This window comes from Alligator sinensis, unplaced genomic scaffold (assembly GCF_000455745.1).
Source record: "Alligator sinensis unplaced genomic scaffold, ASM45574v1 scaffold476_1, whole genome shotgun sequence".
Taxonomy (NCBI): Eukaryota; Metazoa; Chordata; order Crocodylia; family Alligatoridae; genus Alligator; species Alligator sinensis.
The window spans coordinates 613,750-632,588 of NW_005842444.1; the positions used below are offsets into that span (position 1 = coordinate 613,750).

General features: G+C 41.8%; 1 protein-coding gene across 1 annotated transcript in view; it reads left to right on the forward strand.

The window, feature by feature from the left end:
• Positions 1–5: 5 nt before the first annotated feature.
• SLC27A2 (solute carrier family 27 member 2) overlaps positions 6–18,839 on the forward strand; it is a gene marked incomplete at its 5' end in the record, with an annotated part of 25,632 nt that continues 6,798 nt past the window's right edge. Inside the window, 8 exons of the mRNA XM_025212071.1 lie at positions 6–261; positions 4,291–4,500; positions 7,127–7,285; positions 7,873–7,997; positions 14,160–14,354; positions 14,730–14,820; positions 16,830–17,028; positions 17,615–17,712. Coding sequence (XP_025067856.1) covers positions 6–261; positions 4,291–4,500; positions 7,127–7,285; positions 7,873–7,997; positions 14,160–14,354; positions 14,730–14,820; positions 16,830–17,028; positions 17,615–17,712 — 1,333 coding nt within the window. The remainder of the gene's footprint in view (positions 262–4,290; positions 4,501–7,126; positions 7,286–7,872; positions 7,998–14,159; positions 14,355–14,729; positions 14,821–16,829; positions 17,029–17,614; positions 17,713–18,839) is intronic.

Here is an 18,839-nt window from a genome sequence, read left to right on the forward strand (position 1 = left end):
GGTGCGGGGAGCAGGCGCTGAGCTACGCGCAGGTGGAGCGGCGCAGCAGCCGGGCGGCGCGGGCGCTGCGCGAGTTCGCGGGGCTGCAGCAGGGCGACTGCTTGGCCCTTGTCCTGGGCAACGAGCCCGCCTACGTGTGGCTCTGGCTGGGCCTGGCCAAGCTGGGCTGCGCCATGGCCTGCCTCAACTGCAACATCCGCGGCAAGTCCTTGCTCCACTGCTTCCAGTGCAGCGGGGCCAAGGTGCTGCTGGCAGCCCCAGGTGAGCCCGGGGACGGGAGGGGCCAGGTGCAGGCTGGGCACGGGCACGGGCCACCGGGAGCCTCGCCCTGGGATGCTTCTCACCCTGTGTCAGGCCCTGGGGAGGCGGCCTGGCTGGCATCCCCCGGTGTCGCTTTGTGCCAACGTCAGCACGGGAAAGTCGGGTGCAGCTTGCCTGGCTCAGATGCGGCAAAGGTTCGTACTTCTCTCGGTGCCCGGTCGGCATCGGAGGCTCCACCTGCACGGCAGTCGGTTGAAGGCGGCAGGGCTCAGGATGGGCAAAGGAGGGTCTGTCTGGAGGCAGCAGGTTGCTGGATCAGTGCTTTGTCAGAGCGCTGAGCCTGGATGCTTCTGATCGCAGCATGTGCAAGGTGCTTGGGATGTGTCGAGGATCCTCCGACTCAGGTGGCACGTAGCCTTCTCGAATCGTGGGTAGCACGTTTGCACTTTCAAAGAATGTAGTAAGGGTGAACGCCAGAATGGAAAGAGCTGATGTGGCCGCCACAGGTGCTTTCTCTGTGATGCAAAGAAGTCAGCCCTCCTGCCTCGCCAACACAAGAAATAAAATAGCCATCTTCATCATAAAAAGAAATAAGAATGATTTACAGCAACGTTTAGAAAACTGCATTCAAATTGCATCAATGCAGCTGGGATGCAACTTGTCAGAGAAATTAAGACAGTTTTATTCCAAGTTGTTGATCCTGTAGATCTTATATTTACTTTTTAAAAATTGGGTGAAGGACCTCCAGGGTGGATTTAATTTAAATCAAATCGATGTAAATCATGATTTAAATCACAGGTCAGGAAGCCTTGATGTAATCATTGTCTTCAACAAAAGGTGCATTCTTGTTGTTTGAGAGAACCTTAATACATGTTATTCACAACTCAGGGATAGAAGTAGGTTTCATTTTTAGAAGATACACCCTATACATTTTAAAGTAATGATTCATTTTGATTTTTTTAAATATCAAAATAAGCACATGTATTTTTTAATTTTTAACTATTTTAGTTATGTGAAATGTGTTTTTAACAAAAATTAAATGGATTATGTCAGCCAGGTCAGCTTGAGAAACTTAAAATACTGTGTTATGCAGCAAACTCAGTCATCACCATCCTCTTCCTTTCTATTCATAAACTGGAGAAGAAAGACAAGCTTTCCTGCTTTTTCAGTTCCCAAGCAATTTCTCAATTTAGAATGAAATAGTCCAAAGGAAGAAAATATTCTTTCTACACCTGCAGAAGAAGCTGCTGCTGATAAAGGCTGGATTATCACTTCAATAGTCTCTGATGGATCCAGGTGCTTAAGTGACTTCCACCAGTTCACTGGTGTGACTTTCTTTAAAACCTCATCAGCAAACATATATTTCTTAGCCCAGAAATTTATTGTAGTTGGTATTATGGAGGGATAATTGCTGGATGCCCATGTCATAGCCAACTCCTCTTCCTCAGCAGTTAAGGATTGACCCTAGTACCAAGTATTGAGAATATTGGCAAGGAAATGAGCTGGAGATAGTACTTGATCCATTTATTTTTTAATGCCTATAATTTAACTCTGTCATTGCGTATTTTTCTTTTAAAGGTCTCATGCAGTTTCTTCCAAATTTCAACAGCATCAGCAATAAAACAGTGATTTCTCTGCACGTTGTTCAAGGCTATGGAAATAGGCTTCAGGATAGTCAGCATATGGTCTACAATTCTCTTTAGCCTAATGTTGAGAACTTTGGCTATGACAGTTCCATCTATTTTGTCATGATTTCGTTCACAAATTGTCATCAGATTAGGCTAGTTCTCAATGTATCGCTCAGAACAGTCCATGGCTGAGTTCCATCACGTCTTGTGGGACAGTTAGTTTGGTTCCTCCTGCTTTCTTCAGAGCAGCTGCTGCAAAGTGGTTGTTACAGGAGTATTTCGCAATTTCAGCAACATTACTCTTTATTTCTGGAGCACTGAAGTCTTTGGCTAAGAGGTGCATCAAATGAGTATTGCAGCCATATGTTAATAGCTTGGGGCTTTCTTCACTTTCTTCTAGATTTCTTCTTATCTGATACATTTGCAGCATTGTCTGTGACAAAGCTGCATACTAGACATTTGAATTTTTTTTCAGTTTGTTATAGCTTTTACTGCTACTTCTTGTAAGTATTCTGCTCTGTGTGCATTTCTTGATGTATCAATTGTTTCTGTAAGGTAGACAGTCCCTTCTGTTGTCACACAAGCATATATTACTGAATCATTGTGGCCATTACTCCACCCATCAAGACTCAGGTTAACAATTTTTCCCCTCTGGGCTTTTTATGCACGGTTCAATTTCTTTCTTACACACTTTATCCAGCAATATTGTCTCAAATAGTATATAATTAGAAGTTACAATTCCTATTCTATGATGATATCTTTGAGTTTTACCATATCTTAAATTAAAACTATATATCTTTTTTAAAAAAATCTTAAAAATACGATTACGTTTTAAAAAATCTGATTTAAATAAAAAAAATCCAATGTTTTTTATCCACCCTGAGGACTCCCCAGTTCATTATCAAATATATCTTTGGCTGACTGGGGCAGGTCAACAATTATAGAAAACATCCCCTTTTGCATGGAGAACATGTAACTTATTCTGGGTCCAGTCTTGCAAATGTTTGTGTATGTATTTCAGTTATGCAAAGGGATTCCAGACATGTCTAAGATCAAAGATGCACATGAACATTTGCAGCATCCAGGACATTAGAGAACTGAGCAGTATGTCATTACCATTAGACACCAGTCAGGCTGTCAAGACTTTGTTCAAACATATATTTCAAATGTATCAAGAAAAAAATATATACCATCTTTCCCACTGTTGAACATGTAGAGAGGTGGGGGCATATTCTCATCAGGATTAATCAATGTGACTATAAAAGGCAACATTGCTTTTAACCTTCCTGATTATGGTGCTGTCTTCATCCTCAGCACTAATAAGGGCAGCGTTCAAAATATCCATTGAAGTCAATGGAGCTGTACCAGTTCACACCAACTAAAAACGTGGCTACTGTTTCTCTACGTGCCACCAGTTTTGAGAGTATGTGCTTGGGGCCAGATTTGTCTGTTAGGCAAAACTTCCTTTGACTGCCAGGAGTTGGGAACATTTGCATGAGTAAATCAAGCAGGATTTGGTTCTGGATGCTCACTTCATTCAGGCAAGCTGGTCTGCAACAGTGGCTGTTTGAGTGGAGTTGTCGATGAGGGTCCCTGTTAAAACACTTGAATATGTTTGTTCACAGGGCAGTTGTCATGTCCCAGTTTTAAAAAGCTTTTTGTGTGCTTTGGAGTGTACCTGTAAGATTTTTGCATAATGTTATGAAAATGTAGACTCTCCCTTTTGTTTTGATTCATGCAGCTGCCTGGTATTTAAATCATGGCTTTGAGTTTTATTTAGGAAAGCAGCCAATTTGCTGGTAACTATCCCATCCAAACTAGATCGCACTGTTTGTCCAATACAGCAAAGGAGAAACACTAACCATCATACTGTACATCAAAATAAGCCATTAGTTATTTTCTGCTTTGCCCCCTTTTTATTGTAATGTTCACTTTTTCCCCCCCTTGCATTGAGACTTGCTAAGAATAGAATTCTTCTTTGGGTGGAGGGCATGGGGGGATTTAAGTAGTATAAAACCATGGGCAGGCACTCTTCATTTTGTATTAGGAGGTCAGTTCAGTACTTTTTGTGGCAATTTTGCATTGGCTGAAAAGAGGCTTTAAAACCCTCAGCACAGGAGCCCTACACAGGAGGCACAGAGGTGGTTAGACCACCTGTGTGTTCCCCACAAGTATCATGAACAGGAAGAAATTTGTCTGGAGCACTTCTTTATCCCTGATTCCAGCTTTGTCCTTACTAGTAGTGAAGGTTGAGGCACAAACTCTTTCTCCTGAGTCCTTTCACCATGTTCTGAACTGACAGGTATGGGTCACCCTAAGTGCCATTAGCACAAAATCTAGCACAAGACAAACCTGGGTGAAATTAACATGAATTAAATTATTTATTCTTTTGTTCTTTAAGAACTGAAATCAGCTATTGAAGAAATATTACCAAGTCTAAAGGAACAAAATGTTAGAGTCTTCTACCTAAGCAGGACATCTGATACAGATGGGGTTGACAGCTTTCTCGATAAAATGGAAAGTGTTTCAGATGAGCCTACCCCACAGTCATGGAGATCCAACGTCACTTTTAAAAGTGCTGCCTTGTATATTTATACCTCTGGCACTACAGGTAATGTAAATATGACAAAAACTAGGGAAATGGATGAATTAAAATGTCATATTAATTGAAGTTTATTTTTCCTTTGTAAACTTAAATTTGTAACCAGGAGCACTGTAATTTTAAAAAAATCTGATTTTGTCTGAAAATACTTTACCTACTAATGTTACAAGCAATACCTAAGTTTTTTGTACCTGAAAGAGATTAAAGAAAATAAAATACTTCTTCTTTAACTTTGTGCTTTTAAAAGTACTTTTACATACAGTCAAGGCTTCCTTGTTTAAGGCAAGATTCTAGGACACCAGCAGAGGAGAGAAAACCCTTTGGAGCACAGGCAAATATGACTATAAATCTCCTGGATTGTCCAAGAAATTCAAACAGATGCAGTGCCAGGCACTACTGTAAATTTACACTTTTTAAAATTGCTGAGGTTTCAAAGTGATGATGCCTATTAACTATTGTGAGCACATTTGAAAGTAAACATTTTGCAATTGTATGTCAGTGTGTAGAGCCATTTGGCTTTGTGTTGTCTTTTTTTAGTAGACATGCTTGTTAGACAAATATTCCTTCCATTATATTATTTAATGTGGCATACATTTATAGCCTTTTGAATAGAGTTTTGTGTTTGAACTAAAATGGAACCAAGTTTGGGCCCTTAAAAAAACACTGAAGATTTGATCCTCAGTGGTACAGAGCATCAGTAACTTCCACTTGTTTCAAGAGGAAGTCAAGTGTGCTCTGAATGTTGAATACGTTAGGAGCTCAGATCCCACCAGTCACTAGGCAGGGTAGTAGTCTTATTGGAAATGCTTCTGGGAGTAAGGATTTCTAGACAAAATGGTAGTGGAGCATAAATGGTAGTGGGCAAACATAGTGCCCATATTTAAGAAAGGGAAAAAGGAGGATTCAGGGAACTACAAACCAGTCAGCCTCACCTCAGTCCCTGGAAAAATCATGGAGCAGATCCTCAAGGAATCCATTTCTAAGCATTTGGTGGAGAAGAAGGTGCTTAGAAACAGTCAGTGTGGATTCACCAAGGGCAAGTCATGCCTGACCAACCTGATTGCCTTCTATGAAGAGGTGACTGGCTCTGTGGATGCAGGGAGACCAGTGGATGTGGTATACTTTGATTTTAGCAAGGCTTTTGCTAAAATCTCCCACAACATTTTCACAGGCAAGCTAAAGAAATATGGGCTGGACGAATGGACTGTAAGGTGGATAGAAAACTGGCTGGAGCATTGGGCTTAGAGGGTAATAATCAATCGTTTGATGTCTAGTTGGCAACAAGTATCAAGTGGAGTGCCCCAGGGGTTGATCCTGGGGCTGGTTTTGTTCAATGTCTTCATCAATGACCTGGAAGATGGCATAGAGTGCACCCCCAGCAAATTGGCAGATGACACCAAGCTGGGGGGAGTAGTAGGGTAGGGCTAGGATTCAGAGTGACCTAGACAAATTGGAGGATTGGGCCAAAAGGAATGTCATGAGGATCAACAAGGACAAATGCAAAAGTCCTGCACTTGGGACAGAACAATCCCATGCACCAGTACAGGCTGGGGACTGTCTGGGCAGCAGCTCTGCAGAAAAGGACCTTAGGGTTACAGTGGACAGGGCTGAATATGAGCCAATAGTGTGACCTTGTTGCCAAGAAGGCTAATGCCATACTGGGCTGCATTGGTATGTGTTGCCAGTGGGTCCAGGGAAGTGATTATTCCTCTCTATTCAGCACTGGTGAGGCCACATCTAGATTATTGTGTTCAGTTTTGGGCCCCCACGACAGAAAGAATGTGGATAAATTGGAGAGAGTCTAGCAGAGGGCAACAGACATGGTGAGGGGGCTGGGGGACATGACTTAATGAGGAGAGGCTGAGGGAACTGGGCTTATTTAATCTAGAGAAGAGAAGACTGAGCGGGGATCTAATGGAAGCATTCAGCTACCTGAAGGGGGATTCAAAAGAGGATGGAGCTGGACTCTTCTCAGTGGTAGCAGATGACAGAACAAGGAGCAGTGGGCTCAAGTTGCAGCAAGGGAAGTTTAGGTTAGATATTAGGAAGAATTTGCTCACTAGGAAGGTAGTAAAACACTGTAGTGGGTTACCCAGAGAGGTGGTGCAATCTCCTTCTTTGGAGGTTTTTAAGACCCAGCTAGACAAAGCTTTGGCTGGGACAATCTAGTTGAGGCTGGTCCTGCTTTGAGCAGGAGGTTGGACTAGATGACCTCCTGAAGTCCCTTCCAACCCTAATTTTTTATGATTCTATGATAAATCCCAGTCCCTGAGGAATGTTGTGCATCCCCATCTATCACACAAGGTTTGTGTTCAAACTTTGGTAGAGGGTAACTGTTCAATGGAGAGCACCCTGATGTCATGGAAAAACATGCTTGGAGGGGGAGACGCTGCTCTTGACCATATAGTTGTTAGGTGTGCAAAAGCCTGTAGCACTACAAGTGAGCTAAATCACCCCAGCTTTAAACCCACTTCATCTAGCAGGCTAGAGTTGTAAAGTGCCTAACCCTAATGCAGCCCGTGGTGACTTGGAGAGAGAGGAAATCCTTGCTTGTGACCCCACCTTGAGCACAATCTTATTTGTTACAATTACTGACCATATGAAAAAGTGAATCTTTTTTCTCGTCTTTTCACAGGTCTTCCAAAGGCTGCCATGATTACCCATGAACGCATAATGATAGCTTGTGGTTTAGCCACTGCAAGTAAAATTACTTCTGAAGATATAATATATACTACCCTGCCACTGTACCACAGTGCTGCCCTCCTGCTTGGACTCCACGGATGTATCATGCAAGGTAGAATGCACTTGACAGTTTCAATGAGTTACTGTGCACATAGGATGGGAGAGCAAAAAGTATAGGCAGAGCTGGCACTGCAGCTTCAGTTCAGCCTCTCAGCTGATGCACCAGCTGGTGAGCTAAAATGGTGGTTGCAGTCCCTGAGTATCATTTGCATAGAAACTTGGGGTGCTGAATGGCCATAATCATGAAAGCCATGGACCCACTGCTGACTGCTACTCTTTGGCTTTCATGGTGCCAGTGGCACTGCTACTCCATTCTCAGAACCAAGTGGCATATATCTGCTTCCCTTGTGCAGCACAACCACAGGGCTAAAGAGATGCAGTGCCACACATTTAATTCAGTCTGAATAACCCCCTGGCTTTTTGTTAGACAGTATTAGAATACAAAGCTAATTGCTTGACATGGATTGTATATGAACATACTTATGAGAACTGTCACTTTTTTTTTGTTTTAAGATGAAGCTGTATAGTGTGTCACCCTGCAAGGTTCCTACTCTCTTGCCACTAAGGAAATGATACACATTTTCTTCACAGTAGAGTTATTGTGTCTTAAGTCTTTTACCTTTTCTTCTTTTTGTGTAGGTGCAACCTTAGTTTTGCGCTCCAAATTTTCAGCAACTCACTTCTGGGACGACTGCAGGAAATACAATGTAACAGTTATACAGTACATTGGAGAGGTGCTTCGGTATTTGTGCAATATGCCAAAGGTAACTTTCTGTAGGAGAGTGATTTTTTTTTGCCTCTTTGCAAATTTGATAATTACAAGTGTGACCTGGATTACCTGTGTAATACTACTAAAAGACAGATTTTAGTGTATGATCTGTGATCTATAGAGAATGTATTCCATTGGTGCATATTGCTTGACTTTGTTTTTAATTTCTCTTTGTATTTTGCTGACTAGCTTTATTAAGTCAATGGGTTTGGAGTGACATTGCAGTCATGATGGCCCAAGGAATATGTGAGAAGAAAAGGTTTTTTCTTGGCAATATATTTTAGTGGAATGACTGCATTGTTTGGAGAGAGATTAGACAATCTTTTTGGCAACAAATCAAAAAGTATTACAATTAATATCAACTAGATCTTTGTTCAGCTATTTTCCAAATAACATTGTCAGTACTTTTCTAAAAGTTTCTGATTTAAAAATAATAATCCCAATGACTATTTTGAGTAGCACATTTTATATAATATTGGTATTTTAGTTTTTTAAGCCAGAAACTACATATATAGCTTTTTCTACCTGAAGAACAATGCAATTTCAATGGAACTTTAAAATTACAGTCAGGACAAGACCCTTGTTCTAAATAGTACACAGTCTAATTGTATGCTAATGTAATATTTTTTTTAAAAAAAGTATCAGTGTCTTGAACTCAACATTTTTGTCAGTGGTCTTAGAATCATATAATCACAGAGAATAGGGGTAGAAGGGATCTCCGCAGGTCATCTAGTCTAACCCCCTGCCTGAGGCAGGGTCATCCCTATCCAACCATCCTATACAAATCCATAATCTAACCTTTTAGTAAAACTACCATTAACTCTGACATAACACCCTAATCTGCCACAGGTAAAGCAGGGGGACCATGGCAGCCAATGTGCTACTTGTGTAAAAGGTTGTCAATATATGCTCAAGAGAACCCAGGCAGAGGGCCATGTCCTCTGCTACAGAGGAAGAGAAAGCCCCCACAGTCCATACCAAGTCTTGGTGGAGAATACTATTCTATGAAGTCAGGATTCTTTTTTCAAATTAACATGCAATTAAAATGAATGGGGGAAGCTTGCACCTGCTATGATCTATCTGGCTGAAAACCAAATGTGAACAAAAGGTCCAATTGGGAAATCAAGCACCATGTCGTTTTACATCTATCCAACTAGAACTGGTTTTCAGTAGGCAAGAAACTCTAAACGCAGGATAGCTGGTCACATGAGCTTTACAGGTGGAAGTGTCAGAAAAAACTATCCAAATGAGCAGACTAAGGGAATGTGTCTGACTGTATAGCATCATCTTGGTTTACTGATACTTTGAGATCCTTATAATCCAACGTAATTGATCAATTTGATAAGTATGTTAACTAACCAAGCCCATTAACATTTTATGTAGTGTTTTTTCAGAGCATATGCAGCTGACTAGCAATTAGAGCAGCATTAGACAGTGCAAATATGATGTAAAACATATCCATCTCCTCCCCTTGCCCTCTCCTACCTCCATTCTTTGCCTATGTGGAACGTGGCCAGGATAAATAATCAACCCAAACTTTTTTGCCAATTTTATTTTCTTGACACAGAATATCAAATATGAGGGCTGGCCTCTGATTTCAGTCATGGGTTTCAGCAAGGTTATTCTAAATTGGGCTTAGGGGTGCAAGCCAGATCAAAATCAGGCCCCTACCTTTTTATGTTGTTTCTGTATGACAGTTGGATCAAGCTGAGCAACGAATTAAAGGGACCATGTAAGTGGGTGAAAATGAGATTTTGAATCAGACCACCAGTGAAGAGCATCATCCAAAGTCCCATGTAGGATGATCAGAGAAAGGTGTGGTAGTGAGACCCAGTGGAGATATGAACTGACCTAGAGAAACTGGACATTTCTGCTGGGCAGTTAATACTCCAGCAGTGCAGTGAATACTAAGGTCTAAAAACTGAAGAGAGCAACTGTTCATCCAGAGTTGCAGCAATACTGCCAGGACTGTGTAATATTAAAGGTAATTGTCCTCCCACAGGACATCCTGATCCTTCTAGCACTGATAAGTACCCATGCTAGTTAACAAGGGTAAATTTGCCTTACTCTGTGTGCTAATATATTCAATATTGGTTACTACCTGTAATTGCAAAATGGGGATTGTTTTGAAGATAGAGGCAAGTGAATGATACCATGTACTCATATTTCACTGAATTATGTCCTTTGACAATTGGGCCACTTTTAGTCGTGGAATGTACTGGAAGCACAATTAGTACTGGACTTTGCTGCATTTAACCAGGACTGTAAGGCTTGAACAGCTGTTGGCAGCTTTGCCACCCAGTAAGAGGGCAGTTCAGACACTCAAGGTGAGGGGGCTTAGCAAGGCTTGAAATTCAGGTAAAACAGCTTAATTACTAAAGGTGACCTGCTCATTAAATTAGTGTTACATAGATGAGAAAATTGCAAGGTTGAAGCTGAAACCAAATGAAAGAACTGAAATGATGGGGTAGTGTAATTGAGTGGCACTGGGCAAGGAAAGCTGGCTTTCTCACAGGTATTATTCATTATTGGTGGCAGCTTATCTATAAAGATCAGATTTCATCTCAGATCTACACAGGTTATTTTTCATTGCTGAATACAGGAGTGGTTGTTTACATCAGTATATGGGATTCAGCATCTTTAGAGAAAGCACTTGTATACAAGCAAAGTCTACAGGCTTAATGCTGGGGACCCCTACATGCATTGGTTTGAATGGACATGTCTCCAGAAAGCTGCAGTTACCAGTTTATTGTGTATAAAACCTGGACCTTGTGGAAATTATTATTTGTACTAAAATGGTGGCAATAAGAGGGCTCCAGGGCCATTGCACTAGGCTTTGTAGGGGCATATCAGAGAGGCCATTTCTGCCTTGAAGAGCTTATGAGTCTAGGCAAGTTAACCTTAATGAACCTTCCTTTTCACTGCTTTCCTTGCTACACCAGCAGCCTTTCTGCAGACTTATCATTTATTTCTTTTATACAAGCCTGGAATAGAAGGTTAGTATTAGCCATAATTTTACTGCTGATTCACATTGTCTAACTAAGTCACATAATCATGTGCGTCACACCAGGGAGAGTGAACTTGGCCTGAGGGACTCAGCTGTGCTTCCATTGACTTCACAGGGTAAAAGCAGGGTCATCACCAAGATGCATGAATGAAGGTTGGAATCTCAGACCAATCAGATTAATCCACTAAAAACAGCCTGATCTTGCAGTTATCAGGCAGGCAAAACTCAAAATGCTGTGAAAGAAGGTGTCACGTCATTGCAAATAGCCAGATTCTACTCTGAGCCACACTGGCGTAAATCCAGAATAATTCCATCGACTTCAGCAGAATTACTCTGATCCAGTAGAGATACTACATCAGAGGTTTCTTATGGAATCTGGCTCTGGGTCAGAACCTCTGCTAGTTGAAGCTATCATAAGTCCATTGAATTCCCTGAACCATGATGATCTACACGAGTGAAGGATCTACCCCCAAAATATTATCATTTATTATTAGCACAACAGGTAGGGAAACAACTGGCCTTACAGTCAGTGTAACAACAAATTAACAGAATAGGTACTGCAGAAATCAGATGACACAAAAGGATTTCCTGCCTTCACTGTAGAGTGGCACGTGTTCTCTTCTTCTCTCGGCCATAGATCACGTGCACCCTAGATAACCCCTTTTACCCTACTCTGGTCAGTCTCCCTTAGCAGGCAGAAAAGAATGAATGAGAATAGAGACTTTACAGTTTCTCAGCAGACAGAGTAGATTGTTTCATAAATTGGTTGGTCTGCTCTTAATGAGAGATGTGCCATCCAAATTGAACTCAGCGATGATCAACAAAACTACTTAAACTAAACTTCTATTGCTAGCAGTAATAATCTAGGAGCTACCTGACAGAAGTCCAGAATAGTACTGCATATCAAAATTGTTAGAAGCAAAATGAACCCACCTTTACTATCAAGGCAAATTAACATGTAAATATATGCACATTTTAAACTTACTATAGCAGTTTTTTTGTCCACTCTGGTTGGGAATATCTGACAGGATTAATTGATCTGTCATTTTATGGGGTCAAATTTCTGTCTGGAATAATCCCGTGTTTCCAGTGGGCTTTCACCAGGGAGGAATTCAGCTCACTGTCTCTAATTAAGCAAGAAATAGCACAAGGAAAAGCATTACTTTATGTTTGTTTATAACCACAAAAGTGACAACAAGTGCGTTAACCATCTCACGTGCAATAGGTGAGAAATCTTCAGCTAATGCAACATTTCTTGAACTTTTGAAAGCTGGAGGCTCAGGACAATAGAAATAATTATGGTCTCCAACCAATTTGCAGAGCAACTGGGAAAACTTGCATTGCTGCTGCTGTCTCTCTTTTCTCAATCCTTCACTACTATTCACTTACTGACCCTTTGCCTCCCACACTCTAAACCAGGAGTGTCAAACTTATCCAGCTCTGGCATGGAGCTGGATTGTGCCCACAGACTCCTTCCCTTTTACCCCCCCCACACCTGATCCCATGGCTTCTCACCCCTGACCCCATGGCTTCTCCAGCCAATCTGGGACCCACGCTGGAGCAGGTGCCAAGGGTGGTGCACATCCCAGAGTGGGTACTGTGTGTCGTGCAGTCCAGCTGGGGCAGCTGCTGTATGCAGCATGGCTGCCAGTCCAGACTACACTGCACATGATGCCCTTTCCAGCTGCTCTGGGATTCATGACACACGGCACAGGTCCCAGGCTGTCTGGAGCCCCCACCATATCAGGTATGCTGGGGGAGGGGGGAGAGAGGAGAGTGAGTCCATGCGCTGGATCCAACCTGCAAACTGGTCCCACATGATGGATGCGTGCCATGCCCTGTGTGGGTCTGATTAGATGTGGGGGCAGCACTTGGGGCCAGATGGTGGGCTCCATGGGCCAGATCGAGCGCGCAAGCCATATGTGTGACACTCCTGCTCTAAACAATGCTAAAGACATTTCTCTTTCCAGTGCAACTGGCTATTTCTGTCTCTTGCTAATGTCCCACTGGAATAAGGCACCTTGAGAATATGCAGACAGCCTAATTATCTACCAAGCAAAATATCACTTGCACAGATAGCTAAGATTATGGCTACTGCAGGTGGAAACATGAGGTGAAAGTGTGGGTTTATGATGACATTTGGGCCACTCAGTAGCAGAGAGGGCAGCTCACATCTAAATAAATTTTTAAAAAACCTTGTGTGCCTCAAAGCAATATTGGGCACAAGAGTACAGGGAGCAAATTCTCCTAAAAATTCAGGGGATCTGCAGGAGCCACATCCTCAGAATTTGCCAAAATTCCCAGAAGGTTCGTCACTCCCATTCATTGTTTGTTAAAGGACACTGGAGTTGTGTGTGTTCAGCTCTTTTCTCTGGTTGGCTGACAGTGGGCAGCCACATGATCTGACTGTCCCCCACAGGCAGTGTTTGTCATCTCCATGTTTACTTTGTAAAAACACATTGATGATGCTGTTTAAAGATTCACATGAGATGAACTACTAGGTGTCTTTTTCATCAACTTATTCCTCGTTCAGCTTACTGGAGTTTTTGATCAAGTAAAGATGCCAGCCTAAGACTAACTTTTCATTTTGGAATGCTCTGTTGCAGTTTAGAGAATCTCAAAATCTGCCATCTTTCTCTCTGCAATTTTTTGCTGAACTAAGGGTGAAATTCACTTTTATGTAGAGGGTCACTGCACTGCTTACACACACAATAGGGCTAAAGAGGTGCTGAGGTGTCATTCTGGCCCTCTAAGTGGGCTGAATTTGAACCTCAGGGCTCTGTCCAGCCCTAATTAAATTTGGTTTAGCCACTGATTTCTGTCAGAGACAGATATTCAACCCAACATGCTCCAATACTCCTCTGCTTGCCACTGTTAGACAAAGTAAGTAGCAGGCCATCTGTCCATATCATAACCATCCACATCACCCAAAAAAATCTTGTGTCTTGCATGTTTCCTGGACCATCACCACTACAGCAACACTCCAACCCTACCACAACATAACTGTGTGTTTAGTCGTTGTGATGTTTTTGCACAATTTACTTCCAGGTGTGCTCAGTTCTTGCAAACTAAAATTTTCTTGAAACTTGTTCATTTGTAGGAATGTTTATTTAACAATTATAAACTCACTTTGGGTTTTCTTATTTCTAGAAAGACAATGACCGTGATCACAGAGTGAGACTTGCCATAGGGAACGGGTTAAGGGGTGATGTTTGGAGGGAATTTGTCAAAAGATTTGGAAACATCCGTATTTTTGAGTTCTATGCTTCAACAGAGGGAAACGTTGCCTTTGTTAACTACACTGAAAAAGTGGGTGCAGTGGGGCGTGTCAACTGCTTCCATAAGGTAAGAAAAAACCCTTGGAGGCTAGCACGCTGCTTTCAGGGATGACGTTCAGCCCATCACCAAGGATTGCCTAGACCCCCTGTATAATGTAAAACCCAAAGGGCCATCAGAGACAGTACCAAGCTCAATCTTAGACAAATAGTCTTCCCTTTCCCTATTTTAGCCGGTCTGCCAAACCCCTGTATATCAGAAGTACTGCTGCCATCTTTTTTTTTTTGGATTCCCATACAGCCCCCAGTACTTGGGCCCTGTTTATGTATTTGAAATGTGAACTTAGCACTTTTTCAATGCAAAATTAAATATACAGCATTATTGAAAATATAGTTAAGACATTCATATTCATGTGTTCATATATATTTTGTAAATTTTCACTAGAAGTTTATACAGTATGAGCTGATTAGATATGACGTGGAGAAAGATGAACCAATCCGAGATGAAAATGGATACTGCATAAAAGCTCCTGTAGGTATGAACTGGCTCTTTTGAAACATCACACACACATTCGCTACTTTAAACTGTCAGGAACCTTTCTGTGCCACTCAGCTGGAAAGGTACTTGTGTTTGGGGGTTTTTTTAAACCACAAATTAGAAAATGTTATATTAAGGAAACAAGATTCAGTAAGCAGCTTGTAAGAAAAGTAAGGGATGATGCTGGATTAATAATTCTATCTTTATATTATGTGTTTTAATAATTCTTTCACCCATCCTTTTGTTTGTGAAGTCTTTTGTAGTAAAGGGTACCTTAAAATGTTTGTTTGAACTCAGCCTTTTCCAAGATCTTGTCTATCAACTTAAGCTTTGTTCTTTTTTTTTTGTCTGATAAATTTGCATAACCTATCCCTGAAGAAGCATTTACAAAACAGGTGTAGAACAAAATTTGTGTCCCAGTAGATGAAACTTTTCATCATGAGCAACATAAAAATCACATGTATAAGTTAAGTAAGCTCTTTGATACTTTTATCTCACTATAAGGATTTTTCTATGGATGATGATTTTGGCTGGAGGGTGCAGTTCTGAATTTAAACAGAACATACCAGGTACTTGTTGATTGACTTGCTGCTGAATGGCCCAATTTATAGTATTTTTTAAATAGCGTATCTTGTCCCATCCTTTCAACTTTGCACCTGAAGGTGTTCCAAACTTTCATCGTGAGGCCAGAATCTATTTCATTTACCTTCTTACAAGTCCACTATAGTTGGCAGAATTACACCGGTATGTTTGAGAGAAGGATTTGGCCTCTGGAGTAAACAACACCAGATTTGCAGTTGTGTGAGGGAAAAGCCTGAGAGGGTGGTCATGGCTGGGAGGTGGGGCAAAAATGCTAACTCCCTCTGTACGTATGGGGGCACATCACAAGCATATGTGATGTACCCTGATACTGGACACATTTCACTGAGGTCAGTGGGCAAATAGGCATTTATATAGTAACAGAGGATCTGTACCTGGAATCATCTGTCCACTCCCCTCATTAATAACCCTAGATCACGTACTGCTAATGAGGAGAGGGCAGGGCATGCCTAGCGAATATTCTTAATTCTGTGTTTAAGCCTGGCACATCTGGGGTTTTAGTTGTGGGGACTATTTCTAGTATTTGGCCATGAATGATTATCAGATGCTTGATGGAATCTGTCATGTAGGAATGGAGCCCATGTAAGTTGTACCCAGAATCCTAAAATAGATGGCAGGCTGCATCTGAAATGTATTTTCTATGCAGTCTAAATAAAATTTACTCCAGCACATGGCATCTGTAGGGGCCCAGCTTGACTACTCAACATGGGCAAATGGCAGGTGAAATTCAGATACAGGCACCAACCTGCACCATCCCTGCCTTCTGCTGACCCCTCTTGCTCACTGATAACACATAACAGCAGCTGCTTCTGGTTTAGAGGGTGAAGGAGCTGTGAACACACATGCACACACACACACACCCCCCTGTGTGTATATGTTCTGCATTCAGAGTAAGCAGGTCAGAGCCTGGGTGCACTTACTCTCCATACCAAGGCAATTCTTTTTGCTGCCTTTGGGGTAGCTGAGAGAGGAGCAAGCTCAAACCATGCAGGACAGAATAGGAATAGCCATCTTATAGGGAAAAGCTGAGCATATGGCCTGCCTCAGAGCTCATGCAAGGACTAGTGTTGTAATTTGCTCAGGGAATCTGGGTGCCCAGTCTCCATTTTTTTTAAAGAACTTTGGACATGCAAACTCTTAAGTGACTTTAAAGATTTCGTCTTACATTTTCAAAAATGTCAGGCTGATGTCTGTGCTCCTGTCCTTCTGCGCATAGATTGCTAACATTATAATTTGTTGTACTGATAATTTTAAGGAAAGATGATTATATAAAAGAAAACTAAAATGGTTCTGCAGATGCTATAAACACCACTAGTTTCATATATGATAACAAATGTTTTTAAGTGCCATCAGTTTACATGGTGCTTTGCAAACACAACAGATGTGTGTTTTTTTTCTCCTTCCTAGGTGAACCAGGGCTCTTGATCTGCAAAATCTCACAGTTTGCTCCATTTACTGGCTACGCAGGAGCAAAGAGCCAGACAGAGAAGAAGCAGCTAAGAGATGTCTTCCGGAAAGGAGATTTATATTTCAACAGTGGTGACCTCTTAGTGATTGACCGAGACAACTTCATCTATTTCCATGACCGGGTTGGAGACACATTCCGGTTAGTTTGCTTAAGACTGAAGATTATGTAAATTCATTCTCAGTTCCTTGTAATCCCTTGTACAGAGTCTCTCACATGAAAGCATTCTGCCCAATGTGGAAGCCACAAGGGGCTTATGTCACAAATTTCCTATTTTTGTCTATTTTGCTCGTGTAGCATATACTAGTGCACATGTTGCCTATAGCAAATTAAATTTAGGATGGTGAATGGACATGCCCATGCTTTCTTTTAAGTTTCACATTAATTAAATTCACTTCTTTATTTTTTTTAAGGGAAATTAAAGGGTCTTTTTTTATCAAAGATGGGAATAAAGTTAAACTGTGCCTTTTTATTAGTTTAAAAGCCCTTTTAAATGCTTGCGAGCTGGATGTATTCCAGATCTGGTCAGACTTAAGTAATATGGAGTGTACCATGATGCTTTGCTTCATATTTTCCTCTCCTCTTAAATCCTTGTCTCAGTGGGAATGTATTCCTTAATCCCAGCATGAATGTGCAATGACAGAAACCATTATAACAAACACTGTTCACCAGATTTGAATAATTTATATAGAAATGATGAAATTTTCATACTGTTTTTGTTTCCCAGATGGAAAGGAGAAAATGTAGCTACTACTGAAGTTGCAGATATTTTAGGATTGGTTGACTTTGTCCAAGAAGTTAATGTATATGGAGTGCCTGTACCAGGTATAAATGAAACACCTGACAGTCTGGGTAATAAAAGATCTATTTACATAGTTAACATAATTTCATTACATCCATATGATCTGTAAAAACAAAAGCAATCTCCTTCAGCTTTTCTATTTTTCATATACTGTATTTGGTAAATCCAATCATTCATGTGTATATAATGTCCATTAGTGGAGAAGCCTTAGTAAAAGCTTTCTTTATAGTCTTACATTTAGCAGAGTCAGTTAACAGGAATACGGGAGAGGATTTGAGAATAAAAAACCACGCTAGAATATAAATAGCAATTATGTTTTATAACAACCTGATCTGCAATTACTGTAACATGAGACAAAGAAAACAGTGAAAGGAGATTTCTGGGAAAATGTATAAGACAGTAGTTTAGGAAAGTGAGTTCTCTCCTCTCACCTGTCTATAATGAGGCAAATCACCATAAGAAGTTCGGACACAGGGCTCTTCAGAATTTCTGTTCAAGCCTCTTTGATGATTATCATGGCACTTCTTTACATACATTGGGGCAGTGCAAAGCTTCTGGTGCCGATTTGATTTGGAAGAGACTGGGCTCGATTCGGTGGCCGAATCTCCAAATCCGAATCAAATCAGGGGACCAACTCAAAGGTCTGAATCAATTTGAAGCTCTCCGAATTGATTTGGAAAAGATTTGGAGAGCTTTGGTGATTTGGGCATTCCCCAGTGGCTGCAGCAGGGACCTGGAGCAGACCCTGAGCTGGTAAGTAGGGGTCGGGGAAGGGGACCATGGGGGGACCCCGCCAGGTCCCATCCCCCACCTGCTCTCCCAGCCCCCACAATGGCTGCCCCACCTCCCAATGCTTTAAAAAAAAAGCCCCCTCTCACTGGGTGCTGCCAGGCAGATGGGCAATCCCCACTGCTCCATGTTGTGTGGGGGGCTCTGCCGTTAGCACCCCATCCCCGCCTCCCATCCCTCCATTGTTTCCCCCTCTTGCCCCAGCTCTGGCCCTTTAAGAAAAAACAAACAAACAAAAAAACCCCTGGTATCACCAGCTCCTGCAGCAGCCTCGGGGCTTCTGGGGGCTTGTTGCAGAGCACCCCCATGCAGTGCGGGGCAGTGGGGATTGGCCCCTGCCGGCCAGGAACTGGTGAGTGTT